The sequence below is a fragment of the Mytilus edulis genome, chromosome 8 (assembly GCF_963676685.1).
Source record: "Mytilus edulis chromosome 8, xbMytEdul2.2, whole genome shotgun sequence".
Taxonomy (NCBI): domain Eukaryota; kingdom Metazoa; phylum Mollusca; class Bivalvia; order Mytilida; family Mytilidae; genus Mytilus; species Mytilus edulis.
In genome coordinates, this window is record NC_092351.1 from 29,670,969 (window position 1) to 29,691,046 (window position 20,078).

The 20,078-nt window shown below is 32.4% G+C and overlaps 1 protein-coding gene across 2 annotated transcripts in view; it reads right to left on the reverse strand.

The window, feature by feature from the left end:
- The window catches only part of LOC139485358 (polyunsaturated fatty acid 5-lipoxygenase-like), a 58,404-nt gene extending 39,952 nt beyond the window's left edge, over positions 1–18,452 (reverse strand). Inside the window, exon 1 of one of the 2 annotated variants that reach the window (XM_071269782.1) lies at positions 17,502–18,452. In XM_071269782.1, coding sequence (XP_071125883.1) covers positions 17,502–17,963 — 462 coding nt within the window. In that variant the 5' untranslated portion in view covers positions 17,964–18,452. Of the gene's footprint in view, positions 1–4,067; positions 4,799–17,501 lie in introns of those variants that run through there. The other variant, XM_071269780.1, reaches the window with a different exon arrangement.
- Between the last annotated feature and the right edge of the window lie 1,626 nt (positions 18,453–20,078).

Sequence of the window (20,078 nt, forward strand, 5' to 3'; positions counted from 1 at the left end):
AATAACCGAAAAGTGGATATATATATAGCTCAATACAAATGATCAATTGATAACACAACGTGCATAAGATGTCATTCCCGTTCCTCATATTAAGAATAACAGTGCCAAGCAGAACGCTTTGTTATATTTCAAATGAAGGATGGCAGAAGACAACGAACATTAGAAATTTAAGAACACGCCATCCTAGTTTATAGAATGAGAAAAAAAATAATGTTTTAAATCTTGGCACTCCAACCTCAGACAACTACTTGTTTTAAAAGACTAAAATCCTCTTCGTCAGGTATACTAAAATTGGAACAAACTATTCATCAGTAATAATGTTTTATTTGGAGTTAGATATGGACGTTTGAGTATTTAGCCATTGGTTGATGGCTGCTAAAACTTTCTTGCAAATTCTAGTAATTATAAACAGGGCAAATAGATGTTCACCGCAATTCAATGGTTTGTGTTTATCTATACTATGGTTACTAGAAGGCCAAAATGAAAGACATATCAAGGAGGAATACAAATCTCAAATCAAAGGCTGGGCAAATAATGTAGCCTAGCTGATCATGCTGATGGAGATATATAAAGAGGCAAACAACAAGTACATGGAAAAGCTAAAAAAAATCACGACGAACCCCAACTACACCTGGGAATGAATATTGGTGCTAAGTTACAGAGCCAGCTTGACCAACAAGTGACATTTTCATTAATCATGTCACTTTTATTCAAAATATCTGATAACTGAAAGGTTTACCCTAAAACATTACCAAGTAAAAAATATATTCATTATCTACTCCGGGTATTAAAGATGACAGAATGAATTAGACAGGAACATACTAATACTGTTCCCAGGTTTAACTTGCAGATTTTGCTATTGATAGAATTGTTAGAAAAATACGGAAGATATGTTCACGGCCGACACTCGGCTAACCGAGAGATTGGTCGGTTAATCTATATTGAGTATGCGGCTATATGGGCGATTGGTCTGTTAATCGGGTTGGCTATACGTCTGTTAAGAGTAAAACGCACAATTTAATGTTAAACTCTATCAAATATACAGATTTTTGGCATATTATAAGAATCAAATCAAAAAAAGAAAAGTGTCTGACAAAATGATATCTATCATAGAACAATTTCCACCTTTAAAAACATTTCATAGTCTGCGCAGTTTTCAGTAAAAGTAAAAGGCGTCGCGCAAGTGTGTAGTATTTATGATTACACGCATAGCAATTTTTTTTAATAAAAGGCGAAACAAACAATTTTAGATATCATTTAAAAGACACAAAATACTACTTTGGTTCTTAAATATAAACTGACATTAGTAAATATTTCATAATTATAATATAACGCGAGTAATACCACGTTTTAGTGAAAATTATGGGAATAAAGTCTGTTAATGAGTTGGACAATTGAAATTGCGTCAGTTAAGAGTTATTTAGCCACGAAAATAGTTTTGCTACCTTTATATTTTCCCATTGAAAAAGTTAAGAATGAGATGTTCTTGAGTAAAAAAAAAAAGATAATACGGTACAACACTATCCTTCCAGTAAAAGCATTTTCATTTTGACTTTCTTTGCATTGTATTGAAGAGTGTGTCACTTCAATAAAGCGTGCTCTGGGTTGGCCGCTGGAATATGCATGAATTTATTATTAACGATTTCAATCAATCTTAATTTTTGTCTCTGCTCAAAGTAGCATGTTCTCAAATCCGACTGAACGTGTCTTTCTAATACAACACAGGGTACATATAACGTGTTTTCGTTCTCATATACACATGATATTTGTCACTGGACGTTTAACCCTAATTCGTCAGCATCATCCAATTGGTTTTTTTCTTTTATTACTTAATCATCTGTTGTTTACAAATCATTCTAAAGAAGGAAATGAAAAGGAGCAAATGCAGCTACATTTGGTTGTATTAAGTTTTAATTCATTTTATTCCGTTTATTTCCTTTTCTACATATGTGCAGAGGAGAACTGCAGTTGTCCACATGTAAACTTCAAGCATTTGTCACCAATATGATTACATCGCAATCCGTTACTGTTTCAGCACTCAGGGGGGTTTCATGTCTTTATTCGTAAACAATTATTGTTTTTTTTCTCTCTTTTTTAGCAATGCATCACTCTCTACTGTCCTTATCTTTTATTTATATTTTGTATCTCCATCCAGATTCTCGTGTATACCATGAGGGTCCGGATTGGGGGTGTTGTTTATTTCTGTATTCTTTAAATTGTTATGTTACTTTTCTATACATTTTATTTATCTTACTCGTTATTCTTTCTCTATGCTTTATATTTAGGCATCCCAATATATTTTACTTACTGATGTTTAGTTACATTACGACGGTAATCTCTGATTTATATTATACTGGTTACCAATGTAGATGACAAATTGGTGTCATTCATGACAATTAAACAGAATTCACATGATATGTGCGACCATTCTCGGATAAAATCAATTTTACTTTACTGATTTAACACTTTTTGAAACCATTTTTATCAATTTTCGATATCCATTGCCTAAATTGTTAATTGTTCATGTGTTTTGTTTCCGTATATTTTATATTCCATTGCTCATGTTTTGTTTTCGTATATATTTTATGTTCCATTGCTCAAGTGTTATTTCCGTATATTTTAGCCGCTTGTCTTGCGCCTACCAAATTAACACACCATAAAGTAACAAAATTATACTTTCATTGTCATTCATAACTCTTAACAGACCAATTAACAGACCGGGTTTTATACATCCGACCCAATAACAGACCAGGTTTTAAATAAAGATTGATTTATGTCACCAAAATACAGATTTTCGTGTAGATTTTTCACACAATGATATCAATTTGGTTAACACACATAATGCCTGTCTTTTTTCGATGTTCAAAATATTGCATGCAAGTAAATTCAACCCATGTGTCATTTTGTGTACATTTTGTGTGTGTAAAATGTGTATAAATTTATTGATGAGTAACTTGCCTTTTCATTTTATAAATCGTACATAAAAGCTAGAAAAATAAACATTACACCACTGGATTCAGTACATTGAATAGTTTTGTTTGACATAAATATTTTTTATGATAAACATACATTTAAAAGGTTATACAATGAAAAATGCTGAGTTTTCAATGATTTTCTCGATAACACCTGATTAACAGACTTTAGCCAACCCGATTAACAGACCAACCGCCGATATAGCCGCATACTCAATATAGATTAACCGACCAATCTCTCGGTTAGCCGAGTGTCGGCCGTGATGTTATAACATGCAATTTGTCCCCAACAATTAACATAACGATATGGTCATACGAATACGCGATGTTTGCGTTCCAATTTTTAGTGTTTGCTTTATTTTCGACTGATTAATTTTGGCACTTTCATTTGAGACACAAAAAAACCAAAATAAAACTACAACCGAAATCACCCAATTTACGGTACAGTGTTTTGAAATAGGGGATATAGCGATCATAATCTTTAAAAACAAAATAGATATTTAAAAAAAAACATGAAATATCGCAATATACATCACAGAAAACGAAAGCAGAAGAAACACACACGCCTCTACCAAATTATGCTTATAAATAATAACGAAACGGGTCAGAATAAATAAATGAATAAAAAATAAGATACCAATGTGTTAAATTGCTATATGATATATTCTCATTTGCGTGTTGAAACAAATTTATCTATAACACATCTACCGACTTCTATATAGTTTTTTGTGAATCTTAGGCTGAATCATTTGTCATAGGAATGGTTTTTTTTTTCTGTTAAGATACTGACAGAAACCTGTTGAATAGGAAAAAGTCAAATCCAACTGGGCAAAGTTTCTTTGATCTTCTATAAACGCGTGATACGATTGATCATTTCGTATATATATACGTATATTAGTAATACATCGATCATTTGAAAACAGCGTAGTACGATGCAGCAAATTAGGTTCAGATGAGATTGTCGCTCTCGTGTTCTAGACAATTCTCCAATTTGATTATTATTTGATTTACAACATAAAGGATATTTGCCTATGGGAGTTCATTTAATACAAAGATAAAGAGATAATCTATATATATATACAACTTTTTTTCTACCTGGATCGGAGCACCTTGGACCTTTACCACCAGTTGGTACATCTCCCTCTTTTCCTCCAATTCCATTTCCCTCTGCTGGTGGTGAGGGTCATTTTTTGGAAGACAAGTATCAAGATGTTGAATTCTGTAATGATAGTTTTCTTTAATCCAACGAAATAGGGGAAATATAAAAACATCCCCAGTTTTCTCAATGGTAACTTCAACCCAGTCAACATACCATGCAGCAAAAAGACCAGCACCATCCTGCCAAAGTTCTATAGAAACAATTTTATCCAAATTTTGCTCCAGTCTGATGAGAAATGAATCGATATTTCCGGCTTCAAAATCATTCCTAAAGAACTCATCCAGAGTTTGTGGTTCCGATTTTTGTCCGTCCTCTCCATGGAAAATTATTCGCACATTTGCATCAGTACCTGCTCCTTTCTTGTCACCAGTTTTGACTTGAACTTTATATTCATAGCTTTTAGAGGCTTCCATTGTCACTACAAGTCTATCTCTTGAGACACAAATTTATACACGAGAAGTTATCTTTATACTTTTATCCAGGTGTATTTGTCGTAATCGCTAGTTAGTGTTTGTATGCAAATATAACTACCTTTGCAATAAATCTATAAATTCTCTATCCAAACATATCCTTTTTGACAGGTATACCTGGCTGGGTAAGCCTATCACCAACCGAAGACATAGCTTACGGAAGGGTGTAAGAGATACTTGATTATGTAATGTGAACTACAAAGAATGCAGATATCAAATTTAACCTCTACTTTGCTATTGACATTTGCTATCTGTCTGTCTGTCTTATTCTCAACAAAAACGGAATGATTATATTCATAATTATTTATGATTGTCAAAATTATTGTCTCAAGTATCAACTTTATTGTAATAAATTAATTTGCTCTTTATGTGGCACTTGAATTGGAATAAAACATATCTTATCTTATCTTATCTTATAATATGCTTAACAAATGACAGTACAATACAATTATCATACTAGTATTTTGTTATTTGAGTAATAAACCTAAAAGCTAAAACTTAATTAAAATATATCAAAAGGGAGACAACAAACACAGATTGAATTGAATGTTTCAATTCAATCTGTGTTTATTGTCTCCCTGTCGATGGAATTTTGCTGTATAATGTAATATCTTTTTTTTTTTATTAATATTGGATCTTCTAGTCTTTATTAAATGTTAGAAGGTAAATTTGTATGTTTTTGAATGAATTAGTACAATTATTTAATACTACGAATCTTCGCCATTCGTGTTAATTGGTTAAATAGTAAAGAAGTTTTGCACAGACACTCTGATTATAATCGAGAAATATTCAGTTGTAAAATTGAGAATGGAAATGGGGAATGTGTCAAAGAGACAACAACCCGACCATAGAAAAAACAACAGTAGAAGGTCACCAACAGGTCTTCAATGTAGTGAGAAATTCTAAACTAAAGGAATCCCCTTTTCTTTTACAAATGGAGAGTTGTCTCACTGGCACTCATACCATATCTTCTTATATCTATTAACGGCAGGGAAGTCAACAAATTAAAATGTTTTAGCGTAAATGCTTAATTCCGGGATGAAACTAATACTAGTACTCGTATATTGTTTATTTCTATGAATTTCAAAAAAGGAAAAAATACATGTAAGTGCTTGGTGTATTGAATACATTTCAAGGAAAAAACTCAAGTATGAACATCCATTATTGTCTATTTGATAAGGGAAATATGATAACTTCAAACTTACATGTCGTAAAAAATATCGTGTTTTAAATAATATTCGAAGTTACCAGAAAATCCAAAACTAGAAAATCGAATTTACAAAGTGGTGTATCACATTGGAATTAGAAATGCTATACATATCATTCTTGTATAATTTGCATGCAGTTCAAAAAGTTTTAAATGCATATGTAACATTTCATGGAAATCAGATATTTCGTCCAATTACGTATAATTTGTTTTACTGTGTGTTTTTTTATGCCCCATGTATGGGCATTATGTTTTCTGGTCAGTGCGTCCGTTTGTCCGTCCGTCCGTCCATTCGTTGTACCGTCTGTTCGTTCATCCGTCTGTCCCGCTTCAGGTTAAAGTTGTTGGTCGAGGTAGTTTTTGATGAAGTTGAAGTCCAATCAACTTGAAACTTAGTTCACATGTTATTTATGATATGATCTTTCTAATTCTAATGCCAAATTAAAGATTGTACCCCATTTTCACGGTCCACTGAACTGGGGCATCCGTGTACTGAGGCACATTCTTGTTTTTATTATTTTGATAGTTAAATATTTTCCTAACTGACTGTTTATGCTCTGTTTTCTACGGAAGCCGATAAGGGTCATTCAAACAAAAATTATGTCGTGCGATGTCGCATTTTCGACATAATATGTCGTTAAAACGACATCGCTATGTCGTAATTTCGACATAACATGTCATAATAACGACATCGCTATATATATATATAAAAGAATATGTATTATGATTGCCAAGAGACTAGATGACACGACGTAGGAACATCGTGCCCAACGTTTGAAAGTAGAAATAGAGCAATCAATACTTCAATTCACCCTTATTACAAGAAGCCATGTAGGTTGAGCTTATTTAAAGGGATGTGGAAAGCTTAGCTTGCTTTGGTATGGCTCAATGTCAGTCCTCATGCAATTGCACATCTTATTCTTCATATAGTACTTCATGCATATGCAGCCCTTCCACGGTCGGTTAATTGTTTAACTTAAATGCCATTGTTGTTTATTCTTTGGTTTTCTATGTTGTGTCATGTGTACTATTGTTTTTCTGTTTGTCTTTTTCATTTTTAGCCATGACGTTGTCAGTTTGTTTTAGATTTATGAGTTTGACTGTCCCTTTGGAATCTTTCGTCCCTCTTTTATTATATTATATATATAACTTTCTCACAGAAGGTAACCAAAGAAGGTAACCAAAGATTTTGCGACGATGCAAACATTAAACTTTACAATATAAGTAAATATCTTTAACCAATGAATTCAAATAGCAAAAGCTATGCACTTAACAAATGTATACTTATTAAGCTTCATGTAAATTATTAAACAATGAAATACATTTAATATAAAATTTGGAGTTTTACCAAGGGAGCTAATAATTAATAAATAACACTGTCAGCCACACGGCATTTCGGGGACTCTCCCTCTGGTATCTTTCGTCGCTCTTTTATAGCTGACTTTGCGGGGTCTTTTCTAATTATTGGGGGCATTATGATGACCTATAGTTGTTAATTTCTGTGTCATTTAGTCTCTTGGCAATCACAATACCTATTCTTTTATAAAAATAGCGATGTCGTTTAACGACATAGTGATGATGTTATGTCGAAATAATGACATATCATGTCGAAATTTACGACATAATTATTTTTTTTGAATGGCCCTTATCGGCTTCCGTAGTCTTCCGGCTACTTTTGTTTTGTTTTACTATCCTAATATATATATACAAACAAAATTAACTCCGACACATGTTTATATCCCGACCAGAAGTCGGAAACGTAGGCAGTACATGTTAGAGAGTCAGGCCCCCTTTGCTGTCCCATTTCAACAATACGATGTAGGTGGTCGATTTTCAATAGTCTGTGTTATTTCCTTTTCTAATATTATGACTTTTTAAAAAGTATGGAAAATTCAAATTTTGAATTTACTCTTTATTTGCATTAGAAATCGATTGATACTTTCCATGTTTCTCTAAAATACACCTAGAAAAAATCATTCTAATATCTAAAACGGTCATAGAAAATGTATTTCATAAATTTATATTATCGGAGATTTTAATGCTTATTTAAAAAGATAAATATTGTATATTACAGGTGTGATATTTGCTTTATATTGTTGACTTTGAAATTTGTCTGCTCAAGTGATTTTATTCAAGAAAAGACATAATATTAAACAACCACAATAAACCATTAAACGTAACAAATGTGATTTAAATGGTGAAGTACTACTTCCTGCAGTTAAATTGTAATATCGATGATCAAACATATTACAAGAGGTGTACAGATATTTAAGGTTTTTTTTCTTCACATCAAAACATCGTTTATTCATATTAAGAGATGTTAAGATATGAAGAAAAAATCTGTCATATGAGCATTAACAATCATTATCGCTATTTTGTGCATTTTTCCTTTGATCTTTTTTTGTGATAATTTTTATATCATGCTTCTCGCTTGAGATGGAAAATTATCGCTAGAAACTAAGCATGCACGTGTTGTTGCTAACGAAATTGACATGAAATTGACAACGTCGTCATAGGTAAAATAGCGATAAAAAGATTATCATTGTTTATCTCAACTCGATTGCCTTTCTCACTTTCGCCGTCCCGGCTCAAGCGAGAAAACCAATCTCGTTGAGATGATCACCGATAATCTATAAATATTGCAGGAGATCTGATAAGCAACAATAAATATTACCGGAGAACTGGGAAAGTTAATTATATCATTGAACGAACGTTGTATGAAATGCAGCAGTTGACAATATTAGAGTTAAGAAAATTCCTGTTCGTAATCCCTATGCTTGCTATTAATAGTTTTATAACGAAAGCACATGCGACTTGATAGTAAATTATTGAAAGTGAGATCAACATGTGACGCAAATGTACTCATAGGTACTCAAAGAGGAATTCAGATAGCTAATTACGTGTATCAGTAGCAGAAGAAAAAGTAAGCAATGGAAAAACCTCAAGTAATTCAGTTTTTTTTTATATAAAGCTTATAATCATAGAGGAAATAAATGACTTTTATTTAAAACTATCAGTAGTAGGTGGAAACAAGGCATGAAACGACTAACAAATTTAGTATATAGATCATAGATACGAGGAGGTACTATCGTTGTGTTTAGATTTCACATCCCTGCAAACTGTGCTTAAATATTAAATTTGACAGAAAACTATAAATCGGTAAACAGATGATGGAAAAAGATGATATCATAAGAGTGCAATGCAATATCGAGGTAAAATGCACATTTTTATGGTATCATGATATATAGGTCATTTTCTAAATAGACAGCTGATGACACCTATAGATTAATAATATACTTTAGTTTATCATATAATGTATCCCGCACCTACTTTGACTCACATTTATAGATTTGCAAAACATTTACATATATATCCATAAAATTACAATGAAACTCAGTGCTATGCATTACTGTTGATTTTGAATACAATTTTAATGTAATGCAAAATTTGACCAGATTTAATATTTAAAATATGTGAAATAAATTACATAACTTAACTTCCGATAGAATTTTGATTAAAGTTTTTAGGTCAAGTGTGTACTTCTTTTTCAGTTTGTAGATTGATATTTGGAAGGTAGTATTCCTCTATAAATGGATTGAGACCTGGGCATTGATACGTTTTTGCCGTTTACAAGTAGACACGAAATTTCAGGTTCTAATGCAAAACATAGTAAAATAAAGGTCTTAATCGCCCGATGTATAGAAAAGTAGTTGAATTTAGCAGAGACCATCACAACTAAGCCGTTTACAAAAATATGCTGATAGATATGAATAGTTACACCCATTTAGCTAACAAGAATCGGGTTTGGAAAATGATACATTCAAATTGTTATATTTGATTAAAGCATATTGGAAACATAAACAAATTTTCTTAGTTCATATAATAGTGCATTAAATGTTTGCATTTTATCATTTTTTACATGATCTTGGGCCTCGACTAGGGCACAGGTCAAATAACGTAAGCGTATTTGTCAAATAACATGCTGAAATGCAGGAAATACCATCGCCTTGTATGTAATACGGTCAACCTACTTAAAATTCTATAGTTTAGGATGTTATGCATAATAAAAAAAAAGTAAATCTGATATAAGCTCTTACGCAAACTCAAAGTTCAACAACACAAGCGAATTTCAAATTTTATCAAACTATCCCTTGTTTGATTAATAAATGTCTATGGGTTAAAGTTGGAATTTAGCACTTCCCTTGTGGTGGAATTTAGAACTTCCATTGTGTTGGAATTTAGCACTTCCCTTGTGGTGGAATTTAAAACTTCCATTGTGTTGGAATTTAGAACCTCCGCTATGTTGGATTTTAGAACTTCCATTATGGTGGAACTAATGACTCTTTTTAGCATATTATTATTTATATTCCATAGCATATCGGCAAATGCCATGGGATATTGCATTGTGCAATGATTGCAAATAGAAGTGGATAGCGGAGGGTAGCGTCATCATGAAATAAGGGGGAAATAAACTCTGAAAAATTAATCAATAATTCCCTAGTCCAAACAGATTTGCTCTTTCTCATTTTTACTGCAACAGCAGAAAAAAATATGAAAAACTTATGCATAGGTTGTAAACTGTCTTTGGTTAAACAGGCCGCGGAATTTTATATTCAAATATACAATTCCATGGGTTAAAGAACTAATATCTGAAGTTAATCGTCATTTACGACTGAGGTACAATGTACAAAATATCATGTACACTGTTTAAATTTAAAGAAAGTTTTAAAACAGATAAAATTACATGATCAAGACGCTATTGACACGAAAAAGTATGTTTGTCGGATTTAAAACCTATAAGTCAAATTTTTGTCAACTTTTATTATATTATCTATAGTTAACAATGTCTCTAGTCGGTTACGGGCTCATCAGAGCCGCATTTGTGTTTTCATTGTTATTGTGTACACAAACACCGAACTTACTATCTACGAAAATATGATAAATGACATGGTTTATTTTTGTTAACTTATGTAGGGTATATTTGGCTTTGCAGGCGTTGTCTTCTCTTGCACGACAGTTTACAGTGTTTTTACACCCGATTAAGGAGTAACGCACGTGGTAAAGCGAACGATGCATATAAGTATAAAAAAGACGATGTGGTATGATTGCCAATGAGACAACTCTCAAAGACACCAATTGAATATGTAGACAGCTCACAAGCCAAAAAACTTAACTGTAAAAATATAAGAGCATACACTACAAGCACAGGGACACATTATACTGCAGTGCATCCAAAAAGAGCAAGAGTATCTACCCTCCAGTAAATAACAAATATTAAGAAAATGTTTTCCATATGGTGAATGGGCAATGAAAGAATAGAACATGCACACAGAACGCGCGAATGATGCACGATGCACAATGAACGAAAAGAAAACAGGCAATTTAAATAACAGAGGGTATGTAGAAATTCCTGCAAAACGCATAATGTATATCCCAGAGACATATCAAATTAGAATTTTGAATCGGAATTGAATTACAGACGATGAGGAGCAGATATTTTGTTTGATAATTAAAACAAGCTATATTGTATGTAAAATAACTGTAGGAATGTCCACTTCATTACACGAAAATATATGCATCTGGCTATGATGAAATGTTATATTATAGTGTTGTTAACTGGCTGTTTCTGTATTTGCACTGGTATAGATTCAAGGTTTGCTGTATTCGTCTCGAGACCCGTAGGGTCGAGGGTCAATAAAGCTGACCGAGAATTCATACCAGTGGCAGTGCCAATACAGAAACAGCCAGTTCATACCACTTTTATTGAATAATCCAACTTTTTCAATACAGACTTGTTCTGAATGCTGACTGCATTACATACATTAAATGTGATTGAAGGGCTAATATTTCCAATACGGACTGGCAATGAATCCTGAATTACATTCAAAGTTTGTTTATGTGTACATGTAATTCAGGATTCATTGCCAGTCCGTATTAAAAAATATTGGACATGGCCGAAAAGCATTGAATAAAGACGACGTCACCAGTATGACACATGCCGTTTTGGTAGTATTAGGGCTGTTTTATGTAATGAAAGTATATATATGCAATTTTTTACTTTTTTCTAAAGATACTTTTAAATATAATTTGTCCTTGCCTATATGTAAATGCGACCGAACTTGTGAACTATAATAACATAATCGCGGAAATGACATGAATGTACGAAACGTCCTCATCCACTTCAAATGTTCTTCAGATTAAAGTACGTAAAAGGATGATTCTCTTATACAAACTTCATAAGGCTCATAACGCACTTAAAATCACTTTTCACATTTTAAATTTTCCGTTACAAATTGAGTCTTGAATTATTTATTATTTTTCTATTTGTACTGGTGTATATTGATCAATAAGACATTTTGGCAACTAGGAATGGATTCCAAAACCCATAAAAATTATATTTAGGACATGGAACATACAGAGAGGCATCTTTCAACCAAAAATCAAGCGAGAGCGATGTAAACAACTGCATGTCACCAAACAGCCTTCACCAATGGATAAAACCATTGCCGTATAGTAAGCATTCATAGATCCTTGATAACAATGTGAAATTATTTTAAATAGAAAACTATATTGTGACTTGGACTTGCAAATGACAGAACTCAAGAAAACTTTAGTAGTTGTATATAATTAAAGAAATGAGATATAAACGCATCAGTTCTGAAATATGAGCATACACATTATGCGAGAAAGTTTCAGATAGTACTCGAGTTTCAGTCTTCAAGAAACAAATGTTAAGTAAGTTTCGTTTTCGGCCTAATTCGGAAAACATTTGAAGGCAAAACTAGGTTTTTTTTCAAAACCCAGAAACTGAAACCAGCTCAGAAGTTACAAGTACGCCCTTAATTAAGTTTACAGATATGATCAACATAGATTTACATTGGTAACATCTAGTGGTAGTGTTAAAAATGTAATCCTATCTAAAACGACAATCGAATATCCTCTCGTGCTTTGAAAACGGGGTATTTCAAGCTTAAGAAACCCGTAAAAATTCTTGGAATATGCAAGAGATGAACTTGATAGTATATGACGTTGATGATACAATGATGACCTTGTAAAAAAAACCGTACAAAACATCCGAGTATACTTAGAACATACTTCATATGGAAATAACTTGATTAAGTATATATTTTGACACAGAAGTAACTGTTAAGCTAATTTACGTCTCCCGTATTTTTTTATAATTACGTGATAATAAATAACTTTCATTGGTTTTTTTTCTGAATCATAGAAACATTCTGTAATACATACAAGGAACTAGTCAAATCAAAGCTGTTCCCGTAAACAAAATGCGCCAATCAAAAAGAACATCGAGGTGGAAGTAGATTCCATCATTAATTCTTACATTTGAAGGTATAGTTGAATGATTTAAAGATCAATCATAAACAATAATAAGATTTGGTAGAATTGCCAATAAGTCAACAATAAACATTTAAGCAACTGTGGGTTACCGTACAACAAGGCGGAAACCGAATACCGTATAGTAAGCTATAATAAATCCTAAAGTTAAGAATTTTGAGCGATTTCTGTATAGCTGCAAGTGTCCATCGATACAGTATTGTTTATCAATTTATTGTATTCTGAATGGTGTTTCGTTATCTAGTATAACTTAATCGTAGAAGCAATTTTTTAGTTCTGTTTTAATTGCCATTACGTAGTTTTGTTCGTTCTACTAACCAAGACTTTGTCTTCTGAATATTCATCGTGTTCTGTTGAAAGTGGACATGGTAGAACAAGAAGTTGAAAAGGGAAGGGTGGTTGTCAAAGCAAATGAAACCCTACAATGTAAATGTGCATGACCGATGTAGTTTTCATTTCTAAATAGTTTACTGTGGTTATTTTTTAGTTTTTGAGTTTTGATATGTAAAGGTTGGCATATTGTATACATAACTGTCTATTTCTGAAGGCCGTTCGAGATTTTTTGGGCCTTTTGATGTCTCAAGTTTTTATTCCGTGGGGAAGACGTTTGATTTCCGTTTGTTAACATTCAAGTACAATTGGTATAGTGTTAATAAGTTAAAATCCAATGGTAAATATTAAGAGTTTATTAAGTGTACGAAAAGTTTAGTATATCAATATGTATAATAAGTACAGAAAGTTGATGGAATATTTTGACTAGAGACGACCACTAATAAAAGCAAAAATATCAGCTACCTTAGAACAAGGTCTTTACGACTGTCGTCATTTTTACAAATCATTAATTTTATATATTTATGGCAACCAAAAGACATTTATTGTTTAAAACCACACATCCAAAAAATAAAATATAAACAAATGAGCAGACAGTTTCAGCAGCCCACAGAACAATATTGGACAGATAATTTCATTCAGTGGCGGATCCAGGAATTTTCATAAGTTGAGACCCACTGACTGCCTAAGAGGGGGTCTGTTCCATTCACGCTTCAGTGATTCCCTATATAAGGAAAATATTTTTTCCCAAAAAGGGGGGCTGGCACCCTGCCCCCCTAAATCCGCCTCTGTCATTATAAAAGATATGGATGAAGTTGAATACATGTGCTACTGAAGAATTAGCACGTCACATACAAGAAAAAGAGGTTAGGTTAGGATGTGACTAAGACAGGCGGATTATATATATGCACGTTTGTATATTTGTATATATATATAGTAATCTGTGACACAGATACAGTCATTTATTTATCAATGAATTGAAATGTGTGGATGATGACAAATAAACAACGAGCAGGCAATAAGTTGTTAACAATTGATTTCTGCATACATTCAGCAGTAATGGCATATCCATAAAATATAACGCTAAACATTAAAGTTGATTAAACATCAATATTACTATTAGAAAGAAAATATACATGTAACTAAATTTTGAAGAAAAAATGACAGAAGCAATGGAAAAGAAGGGGTCTGACAAACCCAAAGCAAAAAGTCAATTGAAAATGGAAACAGGGAATATGTCAAGGAGACAACAACCCGATCAAAGAGCAGATAACAGCCGAAGACCATGTGTCTTCAAAGCAGAGAGAAAATCCCTTGCCCAGAGGCGGTGCTCACCTGACCTCGTAATAAATGTGTGTACTTGTTTAGTGAAAACGGACGACATACTAAACAGCCAATTTATTGCTGTTACTCTAACTATATAACTTATAACTCCTATAGGTAAACCTACATTTGTCATCGTTTGCGACCTTGTATATGGAGAAAAGCCAATTACCTTTAATAAAAACTGAACATGAAACAAACTTAATACGACCAGATTTAACTTCCTACACATACTTTAAAGGAATGATTGATATGAATCAGTCATTACTTGACACTGTAATTATTTTTCAAATATCTTTAAAACTCGTCCTACATTGTAATTTATTTAAACTTTAAATAATATAATAAGCTATCTTATCGTATTTAGACACCTCTTTTACTGTCAGAAGATGAGAGTGGGCGAGAGAAGATTTGTACGTAGGACTAGAAAAATGCAGGTATATAGTCAATATTTGATTAAGAAGGTGAAAAAAGGACCAAAGTGATTATTTTGTTCGTAACAAGATTTACAACTGATGGCTGCAAACATATATAGGATAGCCAAATAATCATCAGATTCCACCTAATGTCCAGTGTGTCTATAAAAAACAGAAAGGCCAAACTAACCATGTATGCAATTCTGAGTTGAAATATAAATCAATTTGAAATTTAAAAAAAAAAACACACTTAGTTACAGGAATGTCGAGTCATATGTAATTAGACTAGAAAAAAAAACCCAACAATAAACTGGTTCCAGAACAGCACCTGCCTGGAACGAATAGTTAAATGGTTTAAATCGCCGATAGTTTGCTTCCAAAACGAGTGTATCTCGTGTCAAATCCACCATGCATTGTGTGTCTTTAACGGATAAACAGTACAAGTGTCAGTGCAATGTTTTAGCATGAAAGTACTTTTTTTTAAAAGATTCTCTAGAATTCACAAAACGTTCACTTTCTTTAGTTTTTTAACTTATGCTTTTTGAAATCCTGAACTCCCTCTGGTAGAGTAGACCTTAGTTGAATTTGGCGACTATTTTAGTCCCTTTTGGCCATATATAAATTTTAACGTGTTTCGGTACATGTTTAGACTTCAAATTACTGACTTTGGCATTTGGCATGACGAAGGAAAATCCAGAAAAGCGTCTCGAACGCTTATACTTTTAAAAACTGGGTTTTGTTCTCCTTCATTTCTTTTTACATAAATATCCCGTTTAAGATTTAATTTTAAACCAGAAAACCACTTCAGACGCAGGAAATTCGTTGTAAATAACTTGGCTTTACTAAACCACTATTTTAACACAGGAAATACCAATACTTTTACGTGATACATTAAAGGAAAAGCAAACATTTGCTTCTGTAGAAAAGTGTGATTTCTGTGGGAAAACAAGCTTTATTTTCATTATTAACCCTATATGCGGATATGAACTATTGACCTTAATAAATATACAGTATTACACGAGAGGATAGTATAGAAGGATGGTTGATCGTTTTCCTTTTCCCAAGTTTCCGGTATTCTAAGCACAGGTTATGAATAATTAAATATAAATTGATTAATATACTTTGATAATTGTAACGTTTTACTTCATTTGTGTACATTGTTTATGTTTACAGTTTAATGTATTACTTCAGGCTTGAAGAAGATACACAAATGTTAAATTGTGTTTTAAGGCTGTAGTTGATAGCGGAACGCATAACTATGTTAACTGAAAGGAAAATAACAAATTAACTAACAGGAGACAGCCTTGAACAACAAGACATTGCAAGATAGGCTTCTCGTTCATACCGTCCGTGGATACTATAATATTTATAAAACCTACAGAGACACCCGATACTTATTATTTTCAACTTGGAGTGCATTCTTATTTTCAAGTCTAAATATGTATATGTATACGTATTGATTTACATGTTTGGCTGGAAGATCTTTGTATTCATTGCCTTGTCTTACAAAACGTTAACCCTTTAATTGACCTGGGTTTACATCATAAATCTTTGACTGTATCTACGATTATTTGCTTACTGGTAATTTAATACTAATAAAGGACCAAGAGTTTATAATCCAACCAGTGTTTACTTATTGTTCCCACTAAATATCGTTTAACGTACCCTAATATATGTGTGGTTTATCTATATGCAAAGAGGTATTGGGATATTTTCGTTGACAAGTTCAGGGATTTTAAATCTAACCGAAAAAAAAACACGTAATTTTGTATAGAATAAGTAATATACTGAGTTCCATTTGAGTGTTACGCATATAATAGTATTCATTCAGATATACGTCTTTCATATTTAAAAACATTTGAATTTGAATTTTGGTTAGGAAGTCATGTTACAGGTAATACTTATTACAATATGATTGAAATTTGGAATGCATATGACATGTATTTAATATTCTATGGGCACATATAATTTAACGAGGCGACAAATCAAACATGAAATTAATTATAGGTATGTATTTTGATATGTCCCAGTTAACATGACTAAAATAGATAAAATAAGTAAGGTAGTTGGAAAGAAAGAAAACAAAGGAAAAAAATTAGGGGCAAATTTTTAACGTGATGACAAATCAAACATGAAAGTGTAACACTAATATTAATTATAGGTATGTATTTTGACATGTCCCAGTTAACATACAAACATAGGGTAGTTGGAAAGAAAGAAAACATAATAAAAACAATTAATTGTTGAGAGAAATAGACGTTTCCTTACCTGCATTGAACATCCAGGCACTTTCTGACATAGTTGATAGTAAGTTTGTTTCTCAAGAAGTTCTAATTCTCTCTGTTCTTGATGTGCATGAAACTGTGGTAATGAAGTGTCTAAATGGGGTATCAAATAATGATGATGAGCTTTTATCCATTTGAACATTGGAAACGAGTAGATTTCTTCATTTTTATGAACTTGAATATAATCCACATACCATTCGTCACCGAACCCATAATCGTCTCGCCACAATTCTAACTCTGAAATATTTTTTAAGTCCACTTCATCTCCCAGATGAAAATCATCTAACTGACCTCTCTCAAAATCATCACGGAAGAATTTATCCAGATGGAACTCTTGTGTTTTATTCCCTCCACTGTCATAGAGAATGATATAAACATTAGCATCGGTACCAGCGAATTTTTTATCCCCAGTCTTTACATATACTGTGTACTGAAAGTTCGGCATCGTTGTGACTGTAACGACTTGACGGATATGTCCTCTTCAGAACCACTTTTCTAATCTTTAGTTAACATATATATATATATATATACTATTCGATAACCCTGTACAACAAACTTCACCACTGTCCTTCGTTTTATTAATATCGTATATATATCGTATATTATTTTCAACTTTTCACAGGTAGTTCTATTGTGGTTTTATGGTAATACGATATGTTCGTGTTTACAATCGGTAAAAAAAGTGAATGGATTTGGAAAAGGAAATATTTGATCGATTTTGGATATTAATGAAGATCAGTGGTACCTTACGATTATGTTAATCGTGGGTGAAATTTTCGTTTTTATAATAGTAATAATACTTTAAGTACATAAATAAGACGTGAGTAACCTAGTTGAATGCCTCAACTTTTGGGCGGGGATAAGTAATTAATATTTTCTTAAGACTGCTTAAGGTCTTTACAGGTGTCTTGGTGGAAAGTCATTCCTTTCCTTTTAATCATGCGTGGTCTTGCACATTGATCTTAAAAACTATTTTTAAATTACTCGTGACTTATGCAAACAATACACACAAAAATGTGAAAAGAAAGTTATTTGATAAATATGATATGATACTTTAATAAGTGTTTTTGTTAAAACCTTTGTAGTTTGCCTAATGTAGTTCTGCATGATATATTCATTGACTGTTTGTACATTATAGACCATGAATATTAGAATAGACAATAAAGAACATTAATTATTAATTTCTAGTGATGATGTATTTATTAAAATGTTTAGGAATGTGGATATGGGTTAAATATGAATATTATTTAAAATCACTTTCGATGAAAACATATGCAAATTGCCATAAATTCAGATCACTGTTAATGCTCATTTTGCTTAAATAATTTTTTTTCTTCAAAATGTTGGCCGTTCCACTTTTTGACTCCTGGTCAAGCCCTCGTTATTCGTTTAATTTAGTACTGCTGTTGTGGGATTGTCGGGTCTACGATATATCACCCGCTTAGTGATACATGTTTATAGAACTGCTAGATTGTGATATACGACCTATTTCTCCTGACGTACCCAAAACTTGTATATATTTTTTTCTTCCAACAAAACGTAGGTTGTCACTGACTTTGAAATATAATAATCATGATTTTTCTGTTTGTTAGATATTTATTAAATACCAAAATCTGCTGTCAAAATTGCAGTTAAAAGTCATAATTTAAAAGCAAAACATATGACCAAATCAGTGTTTAAAACATGAAGCTATGAAACTATAAATATAAGTAATGGTTAAAAGCCTTTTTGAAAAAGACCTGGTGTGACTTCTTCTTTATCAACATTTAAGGTTGTGTAGTTTTGCCTCTGATTTTCTCACTTTTCCAATTCACTGATATGCATCGAACTCAGCAAAATCTGTTGAAAAAAAGGGTTGTTGCACCAACACGAAAACTTTATGAGTGAGACTTGTTTTTTAAAGATTTAGATAAATCAAAAATGTAGTTCTATAAATGGCATCGGCGAGTCACCGTGGATATCCCCGAAATCAGCCTCTGAATTATATACGCTTTAATTCTATCAACTACCACTTAGCAAAATGCTGGTACCCTGTTAGTCCCAAAGAGTACAAATTATTTGTTGAATTGTAAATACTATTTTTAATTCATTACTCTCACTTTTGTTTATTATGAACATTGGCGGATCCAGGGGTGGGTGGGTGGTTGGGTTCTTGGGGGTTGGAACGCCCTTTTTTTGGCCGATCAATGCATTTGAATGGGGACACATAGTTGGAACCCCCCTTTTGTCCTTGATTGTGACCCCTCTTTTTAAAATGGCTGGATCCGCCACTGATGAACAAATGAAATGAAATATAAATACTAGTGAAACTACGACAAAAAGGGATTTATTTAGTTTGAACAAAATGATGCATTTCAGCTTTAACGCTCCCTTTCAACTTCCGGCTTTCGGGTGTGTCTCACTGGTTCAGTGACTGTAAGTGGTTTTAAACTGCATAATCATGTCCCGTGACTATAAGACTATATACTATTGTTTCTTAGTTAGCATAGTTATAAGTACGAAATTTACACAGTCATCGGCATGTCATTTATCGATATAATTCTTTAATGATTGTTTTCAA